General features: G+C 47.4%; 1 protein-coding gene and 1 pseudogene across 3 annotated transcripts; one reads left to right on the forward strand and one right to left on the reverse strand.

Moving 5' to 3' along the window:
- Positions 1–1,832: 1,832 nt before the first annotated feature.
- Positions 1,833–1,954, reverse strand: LOC115032093 (U4 spliceosomal RNA; annotated as a pseudogene).
- An 11,361-nt stretch (positions 1,955–13,315) lies between these two features.
- Positions 13,316–19,843, forward strand: Eomes (eomesodermin). Of its 3 annotated transcripts, none has more exons than XM_021172734.2 (6): positions 13,316–14,303; positions 15,269–15,423; positions 16,080–16,201; positions 16,775–16,933; positions 17,019–17,080; positions 19,105–19,843. In XM_021172734.2, exons 1-6 carry the CDS (start codon positions 13,411–13,413, stop codon positions 19,841–19,843), a joined length of 2,130 nt encoding a protein of 709 aa, XP_021028393.1. In that variant the 5' UTR covers positions 13,316–13,410. The 3 variants fall into 3 exon arrangements, with proteins under 3 accessions (XP_021028393.1, XP_021028394.1, XP_085684433.1); XM_021172735.2 differs by having other exon boundaries at positions 19,162–19,843; XM_085828307.1 differs by having other exon boundaries at positions 19,304–19,364.
- The last annotated feature ends 4,040 nt before the right edge of the window (positions 19,844–23,883 follow it).

Raw genomic sequence — 23,883 nt, forward strand, 5'->3', positions numbered from 1 at the left:
ATGGATTGATAAAAGGTCAATTGATTGATAGAAGATTGATTAATAGAAGATAGACGATAGGTTGATAGACAATAGATAGATGATAGATAGAGTGATAGATATGACAGAAGATAGATAATAGGAAGATAATGAGATAGAGAAATATGCAGATAGATGATGGGTTGCATAAATTTAAAATTAGAAAACATAGCCAAGCTTCATAATTCACAATCAAATGTAATCATGACAGCTCAGAATGTCATTGTTAAGTTAGAACATCCCTTCTTAACTCTAGAAGCAGAGGCTAGCGAACTGTTTCAGCATATGGGTTCAAAGCGAGTCTGGGCAACATAGCCATACCTCATCTCTGGAAAGACAAGCAATTACAGAAAAAAAGGAAGCCCTCCCTGGATGCTGGAGGATGCCCTCTCAGAGCCAGAACACTGAGAAGTCCTGAGCCTGTTCAAGTCTCTTCTCCATCCCTTTAAGGGGCCAAAGCAACAGAGAGAGGAAGAGTATGGTGACAGAGACAATAATCCTCACCTGCCTGTCACTGTTCTCTGATGTTGCTGGACTGAGTCAATGGGGAGGCCAGGTCATATCCTCCAGACTTGTCACAGTGTGTTCAGAGACCCCATGGGGGCAATGTAACATCTATGAAACTAGGAAGCGCCTTCACTCCCTTTGCCACCAGACTGTCAAAAGCTGCTTGAGTCAGTCTCTCTTGCGTGTAGCCCATTGACCTTCTAGATCATTCCTCACATTGTATAAGATTTAAATTGGAGCCGGGCGGTGGTGGCGCACGCCTTTAATCCCAGCACTTGGGAGGCAAAGGCAGGCGGATTTCTGAGTTCGAGGCCAGCCTGGTCTACAGAGTGAGTTCCAGGACAGCCAGGGCTATACAGAGAAACCCTGTCTCGAAAAACCAAAAAAAAAAAAAAAAAAAAAAAGATTTAAATTGGATCCAACCTCCAGGATATTTGAGGCCTCTGTACTCTACAACCTGTCTAATCTTTGGTGTCTTAGTCCACTCAGGTTATAACAAAGTGCCACAGACTAGGGGTGGGAGGCATTGAAACATCAGAAGTTTATTTCTGGCAGTTCCAGAGCCTGAGAAGTCTAAGATTCAGGTATTGGAAGATGCAACATCTTGCACAGACTAGTTCTTTGTAGATGATTTGGATACTGTCTTCCTGCTTCTCAGTGTGGTAGTAGGGACCAGCAGACTCCCTCAGACCTCCTTTTTGGGAGTATTTATCACATTCATGAAGGCTCATCTCTCATAATCTAACCACATTCCAAAGGTGGCACCTCTTAGAGCCACCAGCTGGGGAGTTAACTTGTCTTCTTCTGGATTCTGTACACACACACACACACACACACACACACACACACACACACAGGCACACACATACATAAGCATCATACACACACACACAGAGGCACACAATACACATATACGCATGCACTAGATACATACAAGGAAGGGAGGGCAGTACATCTTTTTAATAAATTTTAAGTGGTTATAGTTTGAAATACTCAGATTTTTGTCGCTAAATTTAATTTTTTTCCCAGTGATCAAAAAAACGAAACATTACTTCCTTAACTGTTTTGGTAAGAAAAGAGAAATTTGGTGACTTCTTTTGGAGTCAGACTTGGTCTTGAACTTGTATATTGTAGTCCAGGCTAACACCACCCTTACAGTTCTCCCGCATCAGCCTTCCACATGCTGGGTGACAGGCACATTGCACCAAGCTCAGCTTGAATATTTCTTTATAAAGGATTTCAACAATGATTTGTGTAATGTTATCAAATATTTTAACAATACTACCCATTTTCATTATGCCATTACACAGACAACGCATATCTGTAAACATAAATATTAACTTAAATTTCAACATGTCAAAATTTTAATTAGCAATAATTGTACCTTGGATAACTCTCATTGGCTACAATACTGCCACCGTGCAAAGCTTCATTAAGTCAAAAGACAAATAATAAAGTGAGAGGAGATGTTTGCAACACCCGACAAAATGCAGCTCTGTATTATAGCCAAGGATCTCTCACTAAACTTCAGTAGGACGGATGCTCATGAAGGTTCAGAAATGCAAACGAGGATCCCTTTGCCCCAGGACTAAGAGAGAAGTAATTCTATAAACATGATATGAGAGATGGCTCCGAGGTGAAGACCATGCTGGCTGCTCTTCCAGAGGACCCCATTCAATTCCCAGCACCCACATGGCAGCTCACAAGCCTCTCTGACTCCAGTTCAGGGGATGTGACCCACAGGATATGATACACAGACATGCATGAAGACAAAGCACTCGTGCTACACATAAAACAAAATAATAATAAAAATAGCACTTCACATCGGAATGAATAATACTTTTCCCGTGGCTATAAACAAACTCATTGAAAATCCAAACTTAGACATTGTTATTATCATATGCTAATGGCATGAAGTAAGACGTTTCAATAGGGTGGCTCTATACAGGTGTTATTTATCTTGTTACTCTGAATGTGGAGGGAGGAAGATCAGGAGTCCAAGGTCATCTTTGACTGCATAATGAGCAGGAGGCCAGCCTGATCTACCTGAGGCCTTGTCTTAAAAATAAAAATAAATTAGTAAATAAGAAAATCCCCCTTTCTCATTCTTTTGTCAATACCAGATTACCAGCAGATGCAGGCTGGGCCAGGAACTCTTTCAGGCTTTCTCCCGCAGTCACCTCCCCTTCCCCAGGTCAACTCTACTGACAGGCCTCCCCCATAAAACCCATAAACTTAGCCCACCTTCAACTCCACTGCAAGTTATAATCTTTATTAAAAAAATAAAGGCAAAACCAAGTACCTGGGTCTCATCCACAGAAATTCTGTTTTAGTTGTTCTTGAGTGGTCCCCAAGCACCAGGACTTTTAATAACTACAGATTATTTTAATAATATACAGCCCGAACCAGGAGTCACTGTATTACCCTGTTTGACTATGTTCTTCGGTTCTCTCGGTGGACTTGAAACTATTTGTAACTCCCACCAGCTTCCCCCAGGACCTGGGCCTGACCTTGCCACCATGCAGTATGCACTCTGGCACCCCACGATGGCCCGGCACATACGCTACTCCATAGGTTAAAATGCATAGGGTGTTCCTTCTCTCAAAAGGATTTGGGGTGGGATTTACAAATTTGCTGGTCTCTCCTGGGACCGGCTCACCACTTCAACCCCTAGCAGCCAAGCCCAGCGGGATGTTAATACTGTTAAAGGTCTCTTCCAGGCTCTCCGCTTTGATGTGAGCTGGGGCAGTTTGGGGGTGGGGGGTGCTGTCTAGCAGATAGCTCCTCCTCTCACCAGCGTTGGGAGCTCAGGACCTAGTCCCAGACCTTGTTTATTAGCTTCTGGGGGTCTCAGAGGGTTTCTCTTAGAAAGGGAAACTCCTACAGTGAGATCCAGGTGGGGATTCTGTGCGCTCTGGGCAAGTGGGGCACAGAGCCTTGAGTAAGCTCTAAGCTGGCATCTCCGGGAGCTTCGCGCCGCACTCAGGATAGGACTGCAACTTGGATGCGCAGCTGCACCCGGAGCTCTCAAATCATCAAATCATCGAGCCAATACAGAATTTTGTTTAATTAAAAACGTTTACACACAACCTATTTTGATCATGTTCTTTCTCCTTCCGTTACTAAACCTTTAAAGTGCTTCTAATTACATGCTTAGATATGCAAATGCACTGGCCTTCCCAAGCTCCAACTTGAAGATGTATTTTAAGTGAAAACTGACACAAGGTGAGGATACAAAAGCAAGCAGATGGGTGGGGGACAGTTCAGGCCTGCCCTTGTCCTGTATACAGGTAGCCTCAGAAAGGAAACCTGATCAGAAATGAATCCTGTTTGCCTAGGGTTCTAGACACTGGGAAAAGCAGTAACCAGGCGATAAAAATGAAAGAGAAAAACAGAAAAAAGAAGAAGGGGGAGAGGAGGAGAAGAAGAAGGAGAAAAGAAAAAAGGAAGAAACTTCTACCAAATATTGCCAAGTACATTTTAAGTATATATTAAATTTATATTTTATTAACGTGTTACTACGTATAACATTGTATTTTTGTTAGCGTGTCCTCCTACTGTTGTGAACTCCAAGGCGTCTAGTTACCATCTGCCATGGAGGCAGGAAAAACAAAACAAAACCCACTTCACTGGGATACTCAGGGTTCTGTTTCTCGTACCTTTTCCAGCCAGATAATCTGAGCTAGGTGGGCGTTTGTGTAGGCATGGTAAAAGGGTAAAACGCTCCAATATTGGTGTGCGTTCCAAGATGTAAGTCGTGGGGTATGCTCTGGTCACCGTTCTGCACAGTGGACTTATGCGCTGGAAGCCTAGGCTCCAGCCCAAGGCTGTAATTAACCCACCACCCCCATACCACACACTGCTGGCGCAGACCAGAGAAAGAGCCGGTTGCCCAACCCAGAGCCCTGCTAGTGCGGAAAGGAGCTGGCTTAACAGCTTCTGTGCCTCTGTGCTCTATGTGTGCCTCCCTGCGTTCTGTGTGTATGTGTGTCTGCGCGCGCATGGGGAGGGGGTGGGGGTGGGATTCGTACCAACTGCAGAATCCCGGGAACAGGGCAAAGGACAGCCTCTGGTTTCCTGCTGTCAACTCAGGCTAAGAAACTGGAAGTGACATCTCAAGATCCCCAAGCCAACCCTAGCCTAGGAGCAAGCCTTGGGGTCGGAGGTGGGAACCCCCAGTTGGGAGAGGGAAGAGAGAAGGAACATTGAAGAAGGGTGGGTCAGAGAGTGAGCTGGCTATTGCCTGCCTACAGCACCCATTGCAAATGCCCCACAAAATATCTCCAGGCCTCCTCTAGTCCTTCCTTCCTTCCTTCCTTGAAGGGAAAGCAAAAATGTCTCTCTAGCTTCCGGTTCTGCCTGGCCTTGCTACCCACAGGTTACACACCCTTCAGTTGGTTACATCATGTCACCTCCCTCAGCTTCTTTACCCATGAAACAGAGTCTCTTGTGCATGAAATGATGAAGGTGTCTGACACAGGTAAAAGGAGAGTCTTCATACGAGAAGGTTTGCCAAGACCTTTGCCTAGTAGCTCCAGCTGGCCGAGCAGTCCCATCATGTTATTTCTACTTGGGATAAACTGGAGTTATAGGCTCATCATTGTTGTGGTACATCTGTAATCCAAGTATTTGAGGGGGCAGAGAGATATCTGGAGTCGCAGGCTAATCTGGGCTACATAGTGAGATCCTGACAAAATACACATACATACATACACACACACATACATACATAACTATGGGTTGCAGATCTTCCCAACGAATGGGCGGTGGGACTTGGGGATATAGCTTACTTGACAGAATGCTTGCCAGGATGCAGGAGACCCTGGATTCCATCCCAGTGCTATATCAAAATGGGGCCAGGGTGGCTACAGAATAAAGAATGGGCACCGAATGTTGCCAGTTTGTTTTCTCCCAAAGCTACATCCCCATGTTCCCAAGCCCAAGGATTCACACTCCATGGCATTTCTGCCCATTTAACCCCTCCTCTGAGGCTCTCCAAGCCCTGCCCTTGCAGACCTACTTTCTCTGCTGCCCTTTCCAGCTGTGCACTGAGCACACAGGTTCCCCTCACGGGTCTAAGCAAGCATGATGGCTCATGTATGAAATGCAGTCAGTGATCACCAGGGGCCTTATGTCAAAGATACTGCAGGGAGGCCAGGCACCTACAGTGAGCAGCTACACTGACCTTTCTTGTGCATTTGGGAAGTCAGTCCCCGGCTGGATGCAGAGTGCTCTGGGATGACCTGAGTGCTCCTTCCCTGTGTGTCTTTCCTCATCCGTGTGTGGATGCCTTCCCATGCACCTTTCCAGGCCCTACAGAGACTTCTGGCCACCCTGGCATAAGTAGATCCTCGCTGCCCGTCTCCTTTTGAGGATGCTACCTCCAAGGTTCACAGGAACTCACAGGGAGGTGATCCAGGAGGAGGATTTTTGCACATCCTATCCTGGGTTCTTTCTGAAGCTAGCATTCACCCCAAGCTTCCCATTTCTCAACCTCTTCCAGGTCTGGCCTGTAACCGATAGGTGGAGAAGAAACCCTAATCTTAAGGCCCCATTTCCTGAAGTAAAGTCCCTGGTTTGGGTGGGGTGGGAGGAGGCCCTGGGAAAAACAGAATGCTAATGACCTTTTGAGTAGACGGAAGACAATGCCAGGGTTTGGGCCCCAGACCATTGCCTCCCTTTGAAGTGCATCTTCCTAGCCATGCTCCCTAGAGAGGTCTCAGAATTCCTGCCCTCCATCCCAGAAATGGAAGGGAGGGGCTAGACCAGCTGGGGATGCCCTTCTACACTTCAGAGTTACTCATGCTTCCTGTTGCCTTTGACCTCTCCCCGCCCCCCACCAGACTGGGGGTCCCTGGGAAGAAACAAACTGGGGTTTGATTAGTTTCATGTAGCCTCAGCTCGTGTCTTAGCAAGAAGGGGATAAAGAAAAGAAAGGCTGGGTGTCTATCTAATGGGAAATATCAGAGTCTTCCTTTGGGCTGTTGTTCTCACTGGGTGCTGTTTCTGCCTTATTAGTACAGGGGAATTGAGAGGTTCTTTGGGGTTTTAGGTTTCTTCGGTTTGGTTTGGTTTTTCAAGAAAGGGTTTCTCTGGTTGTCCTGGAACTCCCTCTGTAAATCAGATCGGCCTGATCTGCCTGCCTCTGCCTCCGGAGTCAGGAGTGCTGGGATTAAAGGCCAGCACCGCCATGGGCCCAGTGAGGCGCTTGTGGATTATTTAAGGAGCCTCCTCAGAGCCACACATATCTGCACTGCTTTGTCTTAAGAGTCTAGAAAGGAAAAAAGATTCAAGAACAATCTTTGCGTTTGTTTGTTGGGTTTTGGTTTTTGTTTTGTTTTTTTCCCCCTTTGAACTGGTTCTCTCTCTCTCTCTCTCTCTCTCTCTCTCTCTCTCTCTCTCTCTCTCTCTTTCTCTCTCTCTCTCTTCCTTGGTTATCTGAGGGGCGGGTATTTCTACCAAGTCTTTGCCTCCAACACAGACTTACCCTCTTTCCATTTCTAGCTCGGGGCCTGGATAAAGATTCTCTCTGCCCATGTCATTTGGAGCCTTGGTTCCATGGAACGGGAGTGGGTGGGTACCCAATGTGCAGAGGCATCCTGAGAACCTGTGCCAGGAGAGCCTTGTGAGGGAGCATTTCCAAAGCTCTGCCTACTCTCCCAGTGATGGACACTGGCATTTGTACCTGGAGGCAAGATAGTGCTCTTAACATTCAACACTATAATAATTTCAGCAATATCTGCCCCCCTCCATTTTTCCTACAGGAAATATTAACACTGAAATACATTTTTTTTTTAAAAAAAGGACATGCAGAAGCACATGTGCAGTCTTTGAGGGTAGAAAGGGTTTTTTAAAAATAGTTTTTATCTTTAAGTCTAAATAGGGTGCAAGTGTCGTGCCTACTAATTTGGAAGAGTTTGTTTTCTGGTTCTAAGTACAAAAGTCCCCACCATGATCTCACTTGAGTCCTCCTGCTTACAGCAGAGGGCCTGGCGGGGGAGCTCTGCTAGCTATTCCAGTTCAGATGGAGTGGCCGCTCTCCTTCCCTTGGCGGGTGAGCACCAAGCAAATGCCAGGCAGATGGAGGAAGCAGAGTAAGGGGGACACATGGGGTTCACACAGCTCCCCTACCTTAGGGTTGCGATAGTCAACCAAACACTCAAACAATGCATTTGCTGAGAACATTTTGTTTTTTCACCTCACATGGTTTCTCTTATTTGTGTGAATAAAAGTTCTCCTAGGGGCTGGTGAGATGGCTCAGTGGGTAAGAGCACCCGACTGCTCTTCCAAAGGTCCAGAGTTCAAATCCCAGCAACCATATGGTGGCTAACAACCATCTGTAACAAGATCTGGCGCCCTCTTCTGGAGTGTCTGAAGATAGCTACAGTGTACTTAGATATAATAAATAAATAAATCTTTAAAAAAAAAAAAAAAAGTTCTCCTAAATTGGTGGTGCACGCCTTTAATCCCAGCACTCAGAAGGCAGAGGCAGGCAGATTTCTGAGTTCGAGGCCAGCCTGGTTTACAGAGTGAGTTCCAGGACAGCCAGGGCTACACAGAGAAACCCTGTCTCAAAAAAAAAAAAAAAAAAAAAAAGTTCTCCTCAAACAGGATGAAGAGGGAAGATGTGATAACTGAGTGGCAACTAAATCTTGAAATTCACTTACAGTTAAAGAAAAGAACAGCCGGGCAGTGGTGGCACACACCTTTAATCCCAGCACTGGGGAGGCAGAGGCAGGCAGATTTCTGAGTTCCAGGCCAGCCTGGTCTACACAGTGATTTCCAGCATGGCCAGGACTATACAGAGAAACCCTGTCTCAAAAAAACAAAACAAAACAAAAAACCCAAAATCAACAACAATAACAAACTTTCATAAGAAATGTAAATGAAGATTATAGACCTTCTGTCAGAGATTCTTGACTATACTATAGGATGCTAAATACTATAGTATATATGTTATATATACTATATGTTCTATATTTGCTATATATAATATATACTATATATACTAGATACTATATATACTATATACAATATATAATATGATATATAGTAAGGGTAAGGTTAAGGGTAAGGTAAGGGTAATACATAGTGTATTATATACTATATATAGTCTATATGTTATATGTAATATAGTATATAGACTATATGTACTATATATATATACTATACCATACCATGCTATACCATAGGAAAAGTTATTATTTGTAAAAATCAACTTTTAACATATGAGTTAACTTTCATTCCAGGAGTCTCCCTCCTCTTCATACCTCCACAGTGACCTACAATTATACCAGCGAAGATAACAATTTCACTTGCTTATTTTTGTTTGAAAAGGATAAGTGAATTTATCATAACCCTTTGCTGCACACAGTTGTAGGTCTGGAGATTTATTTATTTTTATTTTTAAAAATAAATATGATCACATCCCTTTCTTCTCTCCCTTTCCTCCCTCTAACCCCACCCAGGTATCCCCCTCTCAAATTCATGGCCTCTGGCCTCCTTTTAATTATGTATGTATGTATGTATGTATGTATGCATGTATGTATATGTGTGTATGAAGATATATATATATATATATATATATACATATACATACATATGAGTGATCTACCTCAATATGTATACTAATGTTTTGTTTTTAAGCAAACTATCCATTTATATCAATGTCCCAATAGGAAAAACCTTAAATATATTCTCACAAAATTGAAGTTGTCCGGGTGAGCTCTCGCAAGGATGGCTTGTCCTTGTTAAAATGTTTATTTTGTAGGACATTTTCTAGAAGGGAAAAAGGGGGATATGGAGAGGAAGGAAGGAAGAAAGGATGGGAGGAAGGAAGGAAGGAAGGAAGGAAGGAAGGAAGGAAGGAAGGAAGGAAGGAAGGCAAGCCAGCTTGCAGTGGAGAAAGCTCCCTCTCCCTTTGGCCATCAGAGAACAAAGGGCCAAACAGAGAACCTGAGATGGTGAAATAAAATGTAACATCAACAAAGAGAGGGCCATAGATAAATAGTAAAAGGACCAACTTGCCACAAAAAACCCATTGACATTTTTCCAGAGTCCAGGCAAAGTGCTGGTGACCCGTTAATGTTGGAATGTTTTCCTAGGGTTAAAAGGAGAGCATGCAGCAAGCCTGTTCAGAATTTACAAAGTGTTTGAATAACATGGACCGTGTTTTGATAACACATTTTTAGTGAGGGTGAAAATAATAGAATTTATTGGGGCATTTATATGGGCCCCCTTGGTTGTCTGGGGGATGGGGAGTGGATGGGCTCTAATCTATATATCATTGCACTGATCTATAATTCTCCTTTGTAATTTATTTATGCCACGTGCACGCACGTGTGTGTGTGTGTGTGTGTGTGTGTGTGTGTGTGTGTGTTACACATGGTATTGCTGTGGTCGCCAAAGCCTCTTAGTTTTACTTTTAACAAATTCAAGCATCGTTATGGGTTACCTATAAGAAGAAAAGACAAGAGACCACAGGCCAAGATGGTGTCATCACCAAGATGTGATTTGGTGGTACAAAGTTGGTATTGTTTGGAACAAGTGCGAGGTCTTTAATATGCTCACACCTAGACTTGGCCTTGGCTTCCTTCAGCTTCCAGAGGTCCCTGCTTGCCCCATCTCAGGCTGCAAAGAGAGGTATTTGAATTAACCCAGCCACCGCTGGGGTCTGGTACTGCCAGGGATCTCCTCCCCACTGTTGATGTTTTTGTTCAATGTATCACTGTCCGTCAAGCCACAGAAAACCAGGCACCTTTCAATAAATGTCTCCGCTTGGATTTCATGAAGCTTGGGGTGTAATTGAAATCAAACAGCATGCAGTGTGGAAGGTCCTGCTGTGTGTGCACCCAGGCTGCAGGAGGTGCTGCCTGACATGTACCCTTGCTTTGTTTTCTCTCCTTACTTCTGGAAAAGAGGTCTTGGATTTTAAAGTGTGCCTGAGACACAAGAAAACATTGATTTTTATCTCTCTTTCTCTATAAGTATTAATGAGCCAGGAAAAAAAGAAAAAGCCCATCCCAAGTAGAAAAACATAGATTTGTCCTCTGTGTTCCAGTACTTGGGACTAATGTAGTCCAGAAGTATCAGTAATAAAATATAAGTTAATTAACATAAAATATTTGATTTTTTTTGTCTCTATGAAGCTAGGAAAAATATGTTTAGTTGAAACAGTGCTTTTCGCCATTTTACAGGGAAAGTCATCACGATCTGACAGTTACACTAATGCATCCTAACGACACTAATGTTAACCTTAATAAACTTCCCATATCTCAAAAATCCCAGGTCCCAAAAGGCTTTCCTAGCGCTCTTGTTTTTGATTCTTTTTGGATTTATCTTTATTTCTCTATCTGTAAAATGTGTCAGAAATCGGATGAAAGTATATTTACTGAGGTGGGGTTCCAGGAATCCGTTCAAATTCTAGTTACACAGATTGAATTATACCTAGTTAATAATTTGATGGCACTAGAAACAAACCTATGCGCCTTCCTTCATGAGCTTGCAGTAGGGGTAGGATAGAATGAACCCGATTCTGATGTGGTTAGGGAGACAGCTGGTCTGAGTTACTTGCGCCAGAGTGGGTCTGAACGGTGCCCGTTGCCTGTGTGGCACTGTGCCACGCCAGCGTTTCCCCGGTCTCTTCAAAGTATTTTGAAGGGACCTTACTTCTGGCTGTGTTATAATACAAAACTGACATATAACTTCAGTCACCCCATCTGCAGATAACGTGAGATTCAGTCTCACACCTACGTCTCCCTCAGACATCCTGCAGCTCAGGGCCAGGCTAACGAAGACTCCAGGCTGAGTCCCCAGCGCAGTGAGGCCCTTTTCTTGGAACTCGCATCCCCCTTGTGGAATCCTCACGTTCAATATCTCGCACCCTTTGAGGGGAATAAAAATTAATCCCAAAGGCTTCGCTGCCTCAAAACAAAACAAAAACATGCCGGACGGAGCCTGAGACCAAATCCTGGGATCTCTGGACTGAGCGCCGATGTCAGCCCGAGTTCTCTGAACCAAAATTGACAAGGTTGTTGTTCCAAAACACTTGGAAAGCTTTGCGAGCGCCCACCACGCTATCCTATCAAAATCCCACACAGCATCCAAGTCCATGAAGGACCGCTCCACTCCCTGACCCGGGCGTGCCCACGTTCGTGATTCGCGGGGTTTGGACCCAGGTTGGAAAGCTTCGCGCGGATCTGCTGCTGGCATCTGAGCGCTTAGCAGATCCCGCGGCCACCTCATCTGTTCTCGGCAAAAGTTTCCCGTGAGATCGCATTGGGTTGGGGGAAGCAGAGTCCCTACATCTCGACCGGAAAATGCGCTCCTGGAGCGACTACTGCAGGCGTCCGTAATTGCTTATTAGAGGAGAATGTACAGGCTTCTCATCGTCAACGAAACGTGTTCGCCCTTCTGTAATAATAAAACTATAAAATATGACGGCCCAGTCCTTGACTGTTTGCGGAAACGCAGGGGGGAAAAACAGGCAGCTGGAGCAGAGGAGCTTAATTCAATATCAAACTGATTATTTCACTAATTATTCTGCCTTCTGTATTGTGCCGCAGAGAGGCGCAGGGAATCTTAACTGCACAGCTGCTAGGGAACCTTTGTGTCTTAGTGTCAGTCCCCACCAAAGATGTTGGCGAAAGCGGGGGCTGGGGGAGGTAGGAAACATCCAGTGTTTAGAAAAACCGAGCGAAGGGAATTCTGAGTAATGAAAGTGACGGCCTCCGGGAAGCCGGTGTTTTAGTGCGGTTGTAATACTGAGTGCTTGGTTCGTCCGGTCAGGCTCATGTTGGGTCTTCAGAAGCTAGAAGCTGGGGTTTCTGATTCAGACGCGGAATCCTTTTGCCATCTCTGGAATCCCAAAAAACTGAACGCGAGGTTTCTCTCCACCGAGTCTTTACGTTAAAAGATGGGGCAGAACAAAAAGCGGTTCCTGTGTGCTGAAGGCCAGGAAGTCAGAAGGAGGGTATGCGCAGAGACTTCGGGTCGCTCTCCAGCCCTCCCCTAGATTTGCACCCCCGGGGACCTGAGCCTTCCTGCGAGCAGGGAGCTTGTAAAGACGCCTTCACGGGCCTCTAGGACCTGCCAAACTAGACCCGAACTCAGGAATGACTCCTATGCCGTGGGTAGACCATGTTCGCAGACTTGAAACCCGTTTCTCCGGCGCCATATAGACACAGGGTACACCAGGATTGATTCTCAGTGGGATATAGTTCTCCCAAAGACGCTTAAAGAAACACCAAACCAGCAATAACAGCCAAATAAGCTAAGAGAAAATGAAACTCGCAGGCGACCCGATTCAATTAATAAATACTTAATTGAATTAGTGTCACCTCTAACAGCCAATAGCAAAGTCCCCTAGCCATGGGGCTGCGAAGCCCCTCCCTGGCCGCACATATATAAGCAGCCAACCACCGCTCACAAGTTTCCAAGCGGTCAAGTATGCCTAGAGTTTAGCAGAGCCAGCCGAGAGGAAACGGCTGGTTGCTAAATGGGAACTCAGAGCTAAGTCCTCTTCTTCCTTAGTGTGAGTGTAGGGGTCCTGAGAGGTTAGACAAGGAGGGAAGGAAGAAAAGAAGGAAGGAAGGAAAGAAAGAAGGAAGGAAGGGGACACCTACAACCGGGGGTTTGTTCCCTTGCGAAAGGAAAGGGGCACCTACAATCCTCAATTGTGAGCGAGTTTGTTCCCTTGAGGGAAGGACACTGGATTGGGCGCGCGCTGAAGCCGCCCGGCAGGTCCGCAGGTGGGTAGCCTAGGCGAGGGAGGAAGGGGACATTACCTTCCCCTCGGAAGAGGGCGCTGGCTCCCCCAACTGGCCTTTATAACCAGGCCGCGGGAGGCGACGAGGCAGCCGGTTGCCGTCTGCGATTCGCTAAAGCATGCAGTTGGGAGAGCAGCTCCTGGTGAGCTCGGTGAACCTGCCGGGCGCGCACTTCTACTCGCTGGAGAGTGCTCGCGGAGGAGGAGGAGGAGGAGGAGGAGGCGGAGGAGGAGGGGGAGGCGGAGGGAGCGTCAGCCTCCTCCCCGGTGCTGCCCCCTCGCCCCAGAGGCTGGACTTAGACAAAGCGTCCAAGAAGTTTCCGGGCAGTCTCCCGTGCCAGGCGGGGAGCGCAGAACCCGCAGGCGCCGGCGCGGGGGCCCCAGCGGCCATGCTCAGTGACGCGGACGCTGGGGACACCTTCGGGAGCACCTCGGCGGTGGCCAAGCCCGGGCCCCCGGACGGCCGCAAGGGCTCCCCGTGCGCGGAGGAGGAGCTGCCCTCCGCCGCCACCGCCGCGGCCACCGCGCGCTACTCCATGGACAGCCTGAGCTCCGAGCGCTACTACCTCCCGTCGCCGGGACCGCAGGGCTCCGAGCTCGCCGCGCCCTGCTCGCTCTTCCAGTACCCGGCGGCGGCCGGAGCAGCCCACGCACCCGTGTACCCCGCGTCCAATGGCGCGCGCTACCCCTACGGCTCCATGCTGCCCCCCGGTGGATTCCCCGCCGCCGTGTGCCCGCCCGCGAGGGCGCAGTTCGGCCCCGCTGCGGGTTCGGGGAGCGGCGCTGGTAGCAGCGGCGGTGGTGCCGGCGGTCCTGGCGCCTATCCCTACGGCCAGGGCTCTCCGCTCTACGGGCCATACGCCGGAACCTCAGCGGCCGGGTCTTGTGGAGGATTGGGGGGCCTAGGTGTGCCTGGCTCCGGCTTCCGCGCCCACGTCTACCTGTGCAACCGGCCCCTATGGCTCAAATTCCACCGGCACCAAACTGAGATGATCATCACCAAACAGGGCAGGTGAGTGCAGGGTGGAGGGACCCCAGGCGCCTGGTTGTCCGCACACTGCGGGCTCTGCTTAGGGTGTTTAAATGCGTGCTGTAAAAGGGTACACCGTATCTCCAAAGTCGTGTCCCTGTACATCCTAAGGCACACCTGTGGCTTGGGCTCCGAGCCCACGTTACTCTCCACTCTAGTCACCTTCACTGGGATTGACTGGGAGGAGGAGGAGACGGAGGTGGAAATTTGGGAATGAACCCTTGAGGGCGGATCTACGTGACCCGCTGGCTCCTGGGTTTGCAGCAGGCGATTTGTGGGCTGCATTAGGGAAAGAGGGCTGGTGGAGCTGGCTGCGGCCTGCGCACAAGTGTTTGAAATGCAGCTTTTTAAAGCTCCTTGGTTTGGTGGGGCTCTTCTGTAAGAAGAGCAGAAAGAAATCGGTTTGAGCTGGTGACTAGGTAGGCAGTTTTTGGAGCCAGATGTTTGGGGGAGGGGGCTCTGCTTGCGGGGGAAGGGAGCAGAAAGTTCTGGCACACCTTCGAGTTGTCATCAGCTACTTCTTGAGGAAAGTGAAGAGTGGATATTGCGAGACAGGGACCCAAAGAGGGCTGGGGAGAGAGAGAGAGAGAGAGAGAGAGAGAGAGAGAGAGAGAGAGAGAGAGAGAGAGAGAGAGAGCAAGAAGGCGCGCTCCGGCCTAATGTTCTCAGTCACCTGTGTCTTTAAAAATAATTTTAGACATTTCAGAAAGAAACCTAGTAGATACCTGAAACTAGATGGATGTCTCAGAAGCACGCGAATTAGGGAAAATACTGACTTGGAGGCTGTTCCAAATAAATTTGTCCATTTAAAACCATTTTCTTAGTTTCAGGCCGTAGTAGCCATTTTTGTTTGTTTGCTGTTTATTGCAGACCCCCCCCCCCCATGTGTCCCGGAGGGACCAGAGCCGGTACTTAAATCATTTCCTCTGGTTCTGTTCTTTGCACAGGCGCATGTTTCCTTTCTTGAGCTTCAACATAAACGGACTCAACCCCACCGCCCACTACAATGTTTTCGTGGAAGTGGTTCTGGCCGACCCTAACCACTGGCGCTTCCAGGGGGGCAAGTGGGTGACCTGCGGCAAAGCGGACAATAACATGCAGGGTGAGGAGAGAGGGGGCCTGGACCGGGAAGAGATCGGAACCTCAGTGTTGGACCGGCCGCATTTAAATCAAGCATGTCACCCCAACCTGAGGCATGGGGATGTTAGCATGCGCTGCCTTCTGCTGCTGGGGAGAAATTTACTCCGTCATTTTTCTTGTTTCTCATTATATATCAGACCTTGACCTTGACCCTATGAGGCTATGTTTGAGAAATGAATAGCCAAGTGAAGTTCTGGGTTTGGGAAAAGTTCCTGGTAAATGATCCGGCATTTTAGAATTCTCTTGAGAAAGCCCAGGCCACCTTTAACTTAATCTATAAAAGTTAAGGACTCGGTGAGGCACTTCCCCTCCAGCTTAAGGTCTCAGACCAACAATCAAGAACCATCCTCTCTCCTCTCAACTCTGTGTTTTAAGTTTGGAGAGGCTGGTGATTGGAATACCTTGATTAAGGAAGGCTGGATGCACCCTGGCCCGGGGGGGGGGGGGGGGGGGGAGTGACTGGAGTCCCGCTGGGATCCACTGATTTCAGCCGGCTGACCTCCCAGGAGGAGGCAGCTACAGCAAACCCAAGCCTAGCTAACAGACATCCTCTCCAACCTGCCTGGGTGAAGGCTGTCTCCTTTCATTTGCTTATGTTTCCTTTCATTTTCCTCTTAGGCAATAAGATGTACGTTCACCCAGAATCTCCTAACACTGGCTCCCACTGGATGAGGCAGGAGATTTCCTTTGGGAAGTTAAAACTCACCAATAACAAAGGCGCAAACAACAACAACACACAGGTAGGGAGACTGGAAGAGCCTGTCTTCTGGTCAAGGTCTCTTAGCTCATCCTTTTGTCACTGTGCTTAGCTAAGTATTTACAGTTGTGACTTTGCTCAATTTTAAATTTATTTACCTGTGTCATTTGTACTTTCTTACTACTATGCATAGAAACATCAAATTTTAGGGGGGGGGGACTTGGGGAGCCAAAAGGAAAGAGTATCTATCAAATACACAGACACTCTGTTTTTGTTTTGGTTGTTGTTTGTTTATCTTGGGGAGTGGGTCTTGTATACCTAGCTCGGGCTGGCCTTGAACTGCTGACCCTCTTACTTCCCAGTCTCAGATGCTGCGGTTACAGATGTGCTCTGCCATTCCAGATTCAGAGTTAGGGCTTTAAGTCGAAAGTGTTAATCCCAAGGATCTTAAATCTTAAAACAAAATCTTTTATAAAACCAAATAAACAAGGAAAATCCCCCAAAAACAAAAAAGAAAGCTGTAGTAGGGAGCAAGCAGAAGTCCTGTCTCAAAATGTACAGTCTGTTAAAATCTGCTTTTGAGACCGATGAAAGTCTCTCTTTTCTTCATCCCCAGATGATAGTGTTGCAGTCTCTGCACAAATACCAACCGAGGCTGCACATCGTGGAAGTGACAGAGGACGGTGTGGAGGACTTGAATGAACCTTCCAAGACTCAGACCTTCACCTTCTCAGAGACACAGTTCATTGCTGTGACTGCCTACCAAAACACGGATGTGAGTGCCCCGTGAGCCAAAGGAGCCTCTCTAGTTAGGTCTATTGAGATAAAGCGCTCAGTTACTATTCTTCTCCCCTATCTAGATCACCCAGCTAAAGATCGACCATAACCCCTTCGCCAAAGGCTTCCGGGACAACTATGATTCGTAAGTACTGCACGGTCATCTCCCTCTAAGAGACAAGAGTAAAAGACTCCAGGCTGCCTGCAACTTGCTGTGAAGTTGACGTGACCTTGAATTTAGGATCTTTCTGCCTCAGTCCCCCTAGCCCCGAGCTCACCAGCATGGGCTGCCACACCCAGGCTTTGTGTGAGCTAGACAATCATTTGGTCAATGGAGTTTCATCTTCGAGCCCATTTGCTGGGTCACCTTTAACAGGAAATGAGTCATCATTTCCCTGAGGACATATTTAGTATGACATTTTATATTTGGGATTTTTTTTTCTTACCTGTTTTTCTGCTTATTTTTCTGAAACACACACAGACACACAGACACAGACACACACACACACATATGCTGGAGATTGAACTCAGGGCTTTGTATGTGCAAGGCAAGCACTCTACCATTGAGCTATAGCCCTAGCCCTATTTTTGCATATATTGGCTTCGAACATTCTTGCTTCAATTAAAAAACAAAAAACAAACAAACAAAAAAAAAAACAGGTTTAGTTAAAGAATGTTTAAGACTTAAACATGAAGTTTCTTTTTCTTTTCTGCACTTAAGTAGGGATTTGAATTTTTTTAGAATCTCCATTACTTATGTCCATTTGTTGTGATTATAAAAAGATAAAGAAATATAAGAATATGTTCTATGGGGGTGTGGGTGAGGTGTGGGGGAAGGGGATGTCTCAGCAGGCCCATGTTGAGGCATCCCGTCACCCTGAGGGACCAGCCACAAGATGAAATAGTATAGAATAGAGTTTATTTAGGGCATGGGGAGGGAGGTTAAGAGGGTAGTAGAGGCAGAGAGAGGAAGAGAGTAGAGAAGTAGAGGCCGGCCATGACCACATGGAGTGGAGCAAGGCGGGGAAGGGAATGGAGAGAGAGGAGGAACAAGGGAGTAAGAGGCAAGAGAGAGGAGGGGGCAAGGAGACCCTTTTATAGTGGGCCAGGCCTACCTGACTGTTGCCAGGTAACTGTGGGGGTGGAGCTTAGACAATGCTAACCCCGTTCCCTTTTTACATTTATTTATCTATCTATTTATTTATTTTTGGTTTGAGTCATTGTTTATCCATGTTGAGTCAGTGTATAGCCCTGGCTGTCCTGGAACTCTCTCTGTAGACCAGGATGGCCTCGAACTCAGATCCACCTGCCTCTGCCCCCCGAAAGCTGGGATCAAAGGCGGGTGCTGACACCTTCCAGCCCAATTTTTATTTTTTATTTTTTTAAAAAAGGTTTTATTTTTAATTATGTACATTTGTGTCTCTGTGTGGGTATGTGCATGTGGGTGCCAGCAGGCCAAAGGTTTCAGATCCCTTAGAGCAGGAGTGACAGGTGTCAGTCAGCTGATGTGTGCGCTTCCAGCCAAACTCTAGTCTTCCTCAAAAGCAGTTCTTGACCTTCCAGCTCCTGATCCAACTTTTAAAAAAGCATCACTAGCAGATTTTCCCCCTCCTTACATGTCACAAGAGAAAAAAAAAACTCGAAAGGATACTGTTTTTCACAACATTTGACTCTCACGGCCCTGCTTCTTGCGATGTCTGCCGGAATGGCATTCCGTCCACCCCGTTGATTAGGGAGGGTTGTTCTAGCCCCTCGTGTTCGAGGACTGCTACAGTAGATTTTCCATATTTATTTATTTTGAGACAGGGTCTCATGTGATTCAAACTCAAACTGGCTCTGTAGCTCCAATGACCTTTCACCTCTGACCTTCCACCTCCCCAGTACTGGGATTGCAGGCCTTGGCCACCTCTGATTTGTGTTGAGCTTCAGAGAGACCCCAGGCTTGTGTTTATGCTGTCGAGGCCTTCGACCCCATGATAGATACAGCCACAGATCTCAGTTTCCCATAGGGAATATCTGACCCCTGCAGGAAGTGTCCTCTTAAGGGGTGGGCAATCCACTCTGTTCTCACAGTCAGCAGCACAGCTCTCTAGTTTCTGGGAGGCAGCTTGTTTGGGGACAACGTGAGGGTTGTTTTTTTATTTTTAAGTGTCTCTCTTTATATTGTAGCATGTACACGGCTTCAGAAAATGACAGGTTAACTCCATCTCCCACGGATTCCCCTAGATCCCATCAGATTGTCCCTGGAGGTCGGTACGGCGTTCAAAACTTCTTCCCGGAGCCCTTTGTCAACACTTTGCCTCAAGCCCGATATTATAACGGTGAGAGAACCGTGCCACAGACCAACGGCCTCCTCTCACCCCAACAGAGCGAAGAGGTGGCCAACCCTCCCCAGCGGTGGCTTGTCACGCCTGTCCAGCAACCTGTGACCAACAAGCTAGACATCGGTTCTTATGAATCTGAATATACTTCCAGTACCTTGCTCCCATATGGTATTAAGTCCTTGCCCCTGCAGACATCCCATGCCCTGGGGTATTACCCTGACCCGACCTTCCCTGCTATGGCAGGGTGGGGAGGCCGTGGCGCTTATCAGAGGAAGATGGCAGCTGGACTACCATGGACATCCAGAATGAGTCCACCTGTCTTCCCAGAAGATCAGCTTGCCAAGGAAAAAGTTAAAGAAGAGATTAGCTCCTCCTGGATAGAGACTCCCCCCTCCATCAAGTCTCTAGACTCCAACGACTCCGGGGTGTACAACAGCGCTTGCAAGAGAAAGCGCTTGTCTCCCAGCACCCCCAGCAATGGAAACTCGCCCCCCATAAAGTGTGAGGACATTAACACTGAGGAGTACAGTAAAGACACCTCGAAAGGCATGGGGGCTTATTACGCTTTTTACACAACTCCCTAGAGCATTATTTTAACCTTTAACATTTCCAGATGGACCTGGTGGTGTTTTGTTGTGTTCTTTGCCTAGGTTACCAAAAAGACTTTTGCCTTCCACCTTTGACGTATCCTGTTTTGTGCAATTCTCTGAGAGAAGGCGCCAAAGCTTTGCCACGGCCGCAGGTAACTAAACTGAAGCAGACCTAGCGTTGGTTTCTTTCTTTGTAAAATAAAGTGACTGGAGGACTCAGGAGTGTTTTAAAACTGAAAAGGTCGTTCGAGGTGCTGGATTGATTCATTTATGGGAAATGAGAAACGTTCAGAAAAAGCAGGCTATGAAGAACGAGTGACCGGTGCTATTAAATGAATTTCAAAGACAAGAAAACATGGCAGAAAAAAAACAAAACAAAACAAACTTTGGCTCTTATTTCTACTCATAAATCTTTAAGCAAACAGCAGCCCAGAGGGTTAAAATATTTTTGCTTCGGGAAGAGAAGGGCTGGACCTTGAGTTAACAGTAGGCTCTTCGCAGATATCTTCTGCCAGGGCCTAAAGAGGCTGAGCCTGAGAGTCAAGCGGGGAAAACAAACAAACAAACTGATGTTTAAGTGGCTAGCTAGTACTCACTGCCTTCAATTCCTTGCAGAATTTTGGAATAAACCATTTGTTGTAGGGCTGGCTCTGTGTGGCTGGGATGACCTGTAGAAGGCAGGAGGATCAGAGAGAAAGGGAGAAATTAAGTGTACAATTGTTTAGACACCTTTAGAGTATTCTGGAATATAATGTACAAATTCAACTGCCTAGGTATCAGATAAAAATAATGTAAAATTGGTGCTTTGGCGTTGTAAAGAATTTGCAAAACCACAACTACTGCAGTTAAGAGGAGGGGTTCATATCTCGGAGATATTCTGTCCACTTCGCTAAGTACTCAGCTGCCTCCGTACTCGCTTCTACACACTTAAGGAAAAACCCTGCTTCATCCTCTTTCCTTGGTCATCCCCACTTCCCCCTTCGGTAAATGTGAAAAAAAGAAATTGCAGTATGACGTCACAGTTCCTATAGGCTTTTTAGAGATTCTGAAATTTTTATGTACAGTCGTAAGTCATTTTTAATAAATGTGGTTCAATAAGGGAACGGGTATAGCTCTGTCTTCTGTACTATGGATTTTATTTATTTAACTTTGTTTCTTTCTGCCCCCTTTCCAGAGTGAACAGTCTCTCTCTCTCTCTCTCTCTCTCTCTCTCTCTCTCTCACACACACACACACACACACACACACACACTCACACTCACACACCCCTTCCCCCTCCACAGAAGGCTCTATAATCTTTTAACCAGTTACTGATATCGTTGAGTGGTGGGCAGGGAGTAGTGCTTCTGTTTATTTCCCCCACCCCACAGATGAACCGGGATCTACTTCCTCGCCCCGCTAGGAAGTGTGGACAGTGGGTGTTGGCTGGGAGTGGGGGTGGGGAAGGAGTGTTTGCCCTGGAGATGCAAGATTGTGCTCTGCAGGCTTAATCCTAGCTTCCTATCCTCCGCCCCTGGCCCTTAGTCATTTAGTTCTTTTCCTGGGTTTACTTTAGGCGACCAGTTCGTAGACCCACGTAAGCGCCATGGGAACCCCCGTGGCCATTCGAAAGTTCCGGGTCCCTTAAGCACCGCAGCGGCGAGATGTTAGCGCACCCTATTGCGCCCATCTGCGGTTTTCCGTGGATGTCCTCGCTCGCCTTACCCTCAGCTAAATTTCATCCAGGACTTGGGCGCGGCAGCCACAAAGAAGTATTCCATTTATCTGGTACACTGCAGTTCTGCAAACAGCATCTGGACAGCGGTGCATCTCGGTTTTAGTTATTAATCCCGGACGGGGAAGGGCACCCCAGGCCCTCACTGAACCCTAGGTGTGCGGAAGACTAAGCAGTTAGGGGAAGAGGGCTCTCCCCGCCCCCTGCCAGACGTCCCGCCGGGCTATCTGCAGACAGCTTAAAGCCCAGCTTGCAAACCCTTGAAACCCCTTCTCATCCTGGGGTAAAGGTCTAGCTGGGAGGGTCATTTTAACTGCGGAGCGCGGAAATGCAGCTGCTAAGAGGATTAGCTGTGGGGAGGCAAGCAATCAGGCGGGGCCTCCTCCCCTTCTGCGCCCAATTAAGGTCTCCAGAAGATATACCTGAGCTGTGGACAGTCTTTCCCGTCCTCCAAACTTCTGGGATCAGAGCACCGCCACGAATTTGGGGGGCCCACCAACTCCGCATTTCCAAGACTCTTTGGCAAAGCCGCCCCGACTTTTCCCAGAGTGCCAGGTGTGTGTAGTCTCTAGAGACTTGCTTTTTAATGTGCGTTCATGTGGGCAGGTGATTTGGGAGTTGGTACTGACTAGTTGGCCCAACCTAGTCAGTACCAACTTACTGCACCCACGTCCAACGGTTGGTGTATCCGGAGTGTCAAATGATGCTCTGTTGTTTCTGTCTTTTAAAAAAAGAAAAAGAAAATGCTAATCGCACGCCGGGATAAAGAGGACTCTGGCCCTAGTCTATTTCAAGTCTTGTATATTTTTGCACCGTACAGTAAAAAGAATCCGGTACTTGTGAAAAGTCCCTCACAGTGTTTAATAGAAACGTAAATGGCTGAGTGGCCCCAATTAACACCTTGTGATAAGGCATTCCTAAGATGGAGTGTCAGACACCAAATTGTGAAGAGATGTATCTAATTAATCCTCCTAGGATGACACCGATAAACAAGCCTCCATTTAAATAAAGATCAAGGTCTGGGAACACGGCCGGCTTGTTTACACTCCCCACCCGGGCCCTGCGCGCTTTTGCGCGGGCACAGGGCCGTTCACCGGCGCGAGGCCGAAAGAGCGGCTGGGGGTGAGTGGAGGCGTCTGCTGGGTCGCCCAAGTTCGCTTGTCCTCAGCTCTTGCTATAAACAAAAACATTCACTTAAACAGACAACAAACCCAAAAACGATTCGTGGTTGGAAATATGTTTTCGTCGCTAAACAGTCTGGTTTTCTAGATAAAAAGGAAAGGTATAAAAAAAGCGCGTCAGCCATCCCCGTATTAATTGTTTTACTTTGGGGGAAACTCGGAACAGGACCTCCCTCCCTCGCTCGCTCCCTCCCTCCCTCATCCCGGCGCAGGTTACTTCTCGGTGGATGCAGGTTTTCTATGCTACGGTGCAAAAGACAAGAATCGCTGGGTGGAGGGTTGTGCCCCTGAGCGTGGGCGGGAGGACACTTCTGATACCTGGAAGGAAAACCGGGAAAGGCGCGAAGAATCCCAAAAGAGTTTGGGGTCCAAAGGGAAAGCTGCTGGTCAGTTGACCTTCATCTTGACCGGTGTTCCGGCTGCGGTTGGAGCGGGCTCACCGCTGTAATTTATGACTCAACCTCAAGGGATGCTGATGCTCCAAATTTCCTGTTAGTCTGACCCTGTTTCCCTCCTTTCTAACTAAGCTTTAAAGCCGGAATGAAGAAGGCGGGAGGCACAAACCGGAGTAGAGGGTGGGTGTTGGGGGAAGAGATGCAACAGAGGCAGAGGGAGGGAAGGAGGGAGAAAGGGAGGGAGAGGGAGGGAGGGAGGGAGGGAGAGAGAGAGAGAGAGAGAGAGAGAGAGAGAGAGAGAGAGAGAGAGAGAGAGAGAGAGAGAGAAAGAGATCCCTGCAGGTGTCTTAGAAATGTTGGCGAATGGAAAAGTTCCAGATACTCTACCCACATTCTGCCGCCGGTAGGGACACTAACTTCCTGGCTTTAAAGTCCTGGCTTTTTACACATTCGGACGTTGCTTCCACATGCTTCCTGGGACGCGCCACCGATTGTCCTTCACTCCGCTGTGTTCAGATTTCAAAAATCACGCTTTCACCCGGTGGAGATTTCTAAACAACCAGACGAATTTTAAAATCGCACTTGAAAAAAACAAACAAGCAAAAAACAAAAACAAAACAAAACAAACAAACAAAACCCTATTGTTGCTGCACCCGAAGGAACCCCTCCACACTCCCAGCCACACCCTCATGCCTCAAGTTTGGAATTTCAGACAACAGCTTGAGACTGACTTGAGAGGACCGGT

The sequence above is a fragment of the Mus caroli genome, unplaced genomic scaffold, assembly GCF_978045245.1.
Source record: "Mus caroli unplaced genomic scaffold, Mus_caroli_1 scaffold_11, whole genome shotgun sequence".
Lineage (NCBI taxonomy): Eukaryota > Metazoa > Chordata > Mammalia > Rodentia > Muridae > Mus > Mus caroli.

Bases quoted from the DNA above. Each gene is read 5' to 3' on its own strand.
- Eomes (XM_021172734.2), top strand. From the start codon at position 13,411: ATGCAGTTGGGAGAGCAGCTCCTGGTGAGCTCGGTGAACCTGCCGGGC. The intron at 14,304-15,268 runs GTGAGTGCAGGG...TTCTTTGCACAG, and splicing joins ATCATCACCAAACAGGGCAG to GCGCATGTTTCCTTTCTTGA. The intron at 16,934-17,018 runs GTGAGTGCCCCG...TCCCCTATCTAG, and splicing joins CTGCCTACCAAAACACGGAT to ATCACCCAGCTAAAGATCGA.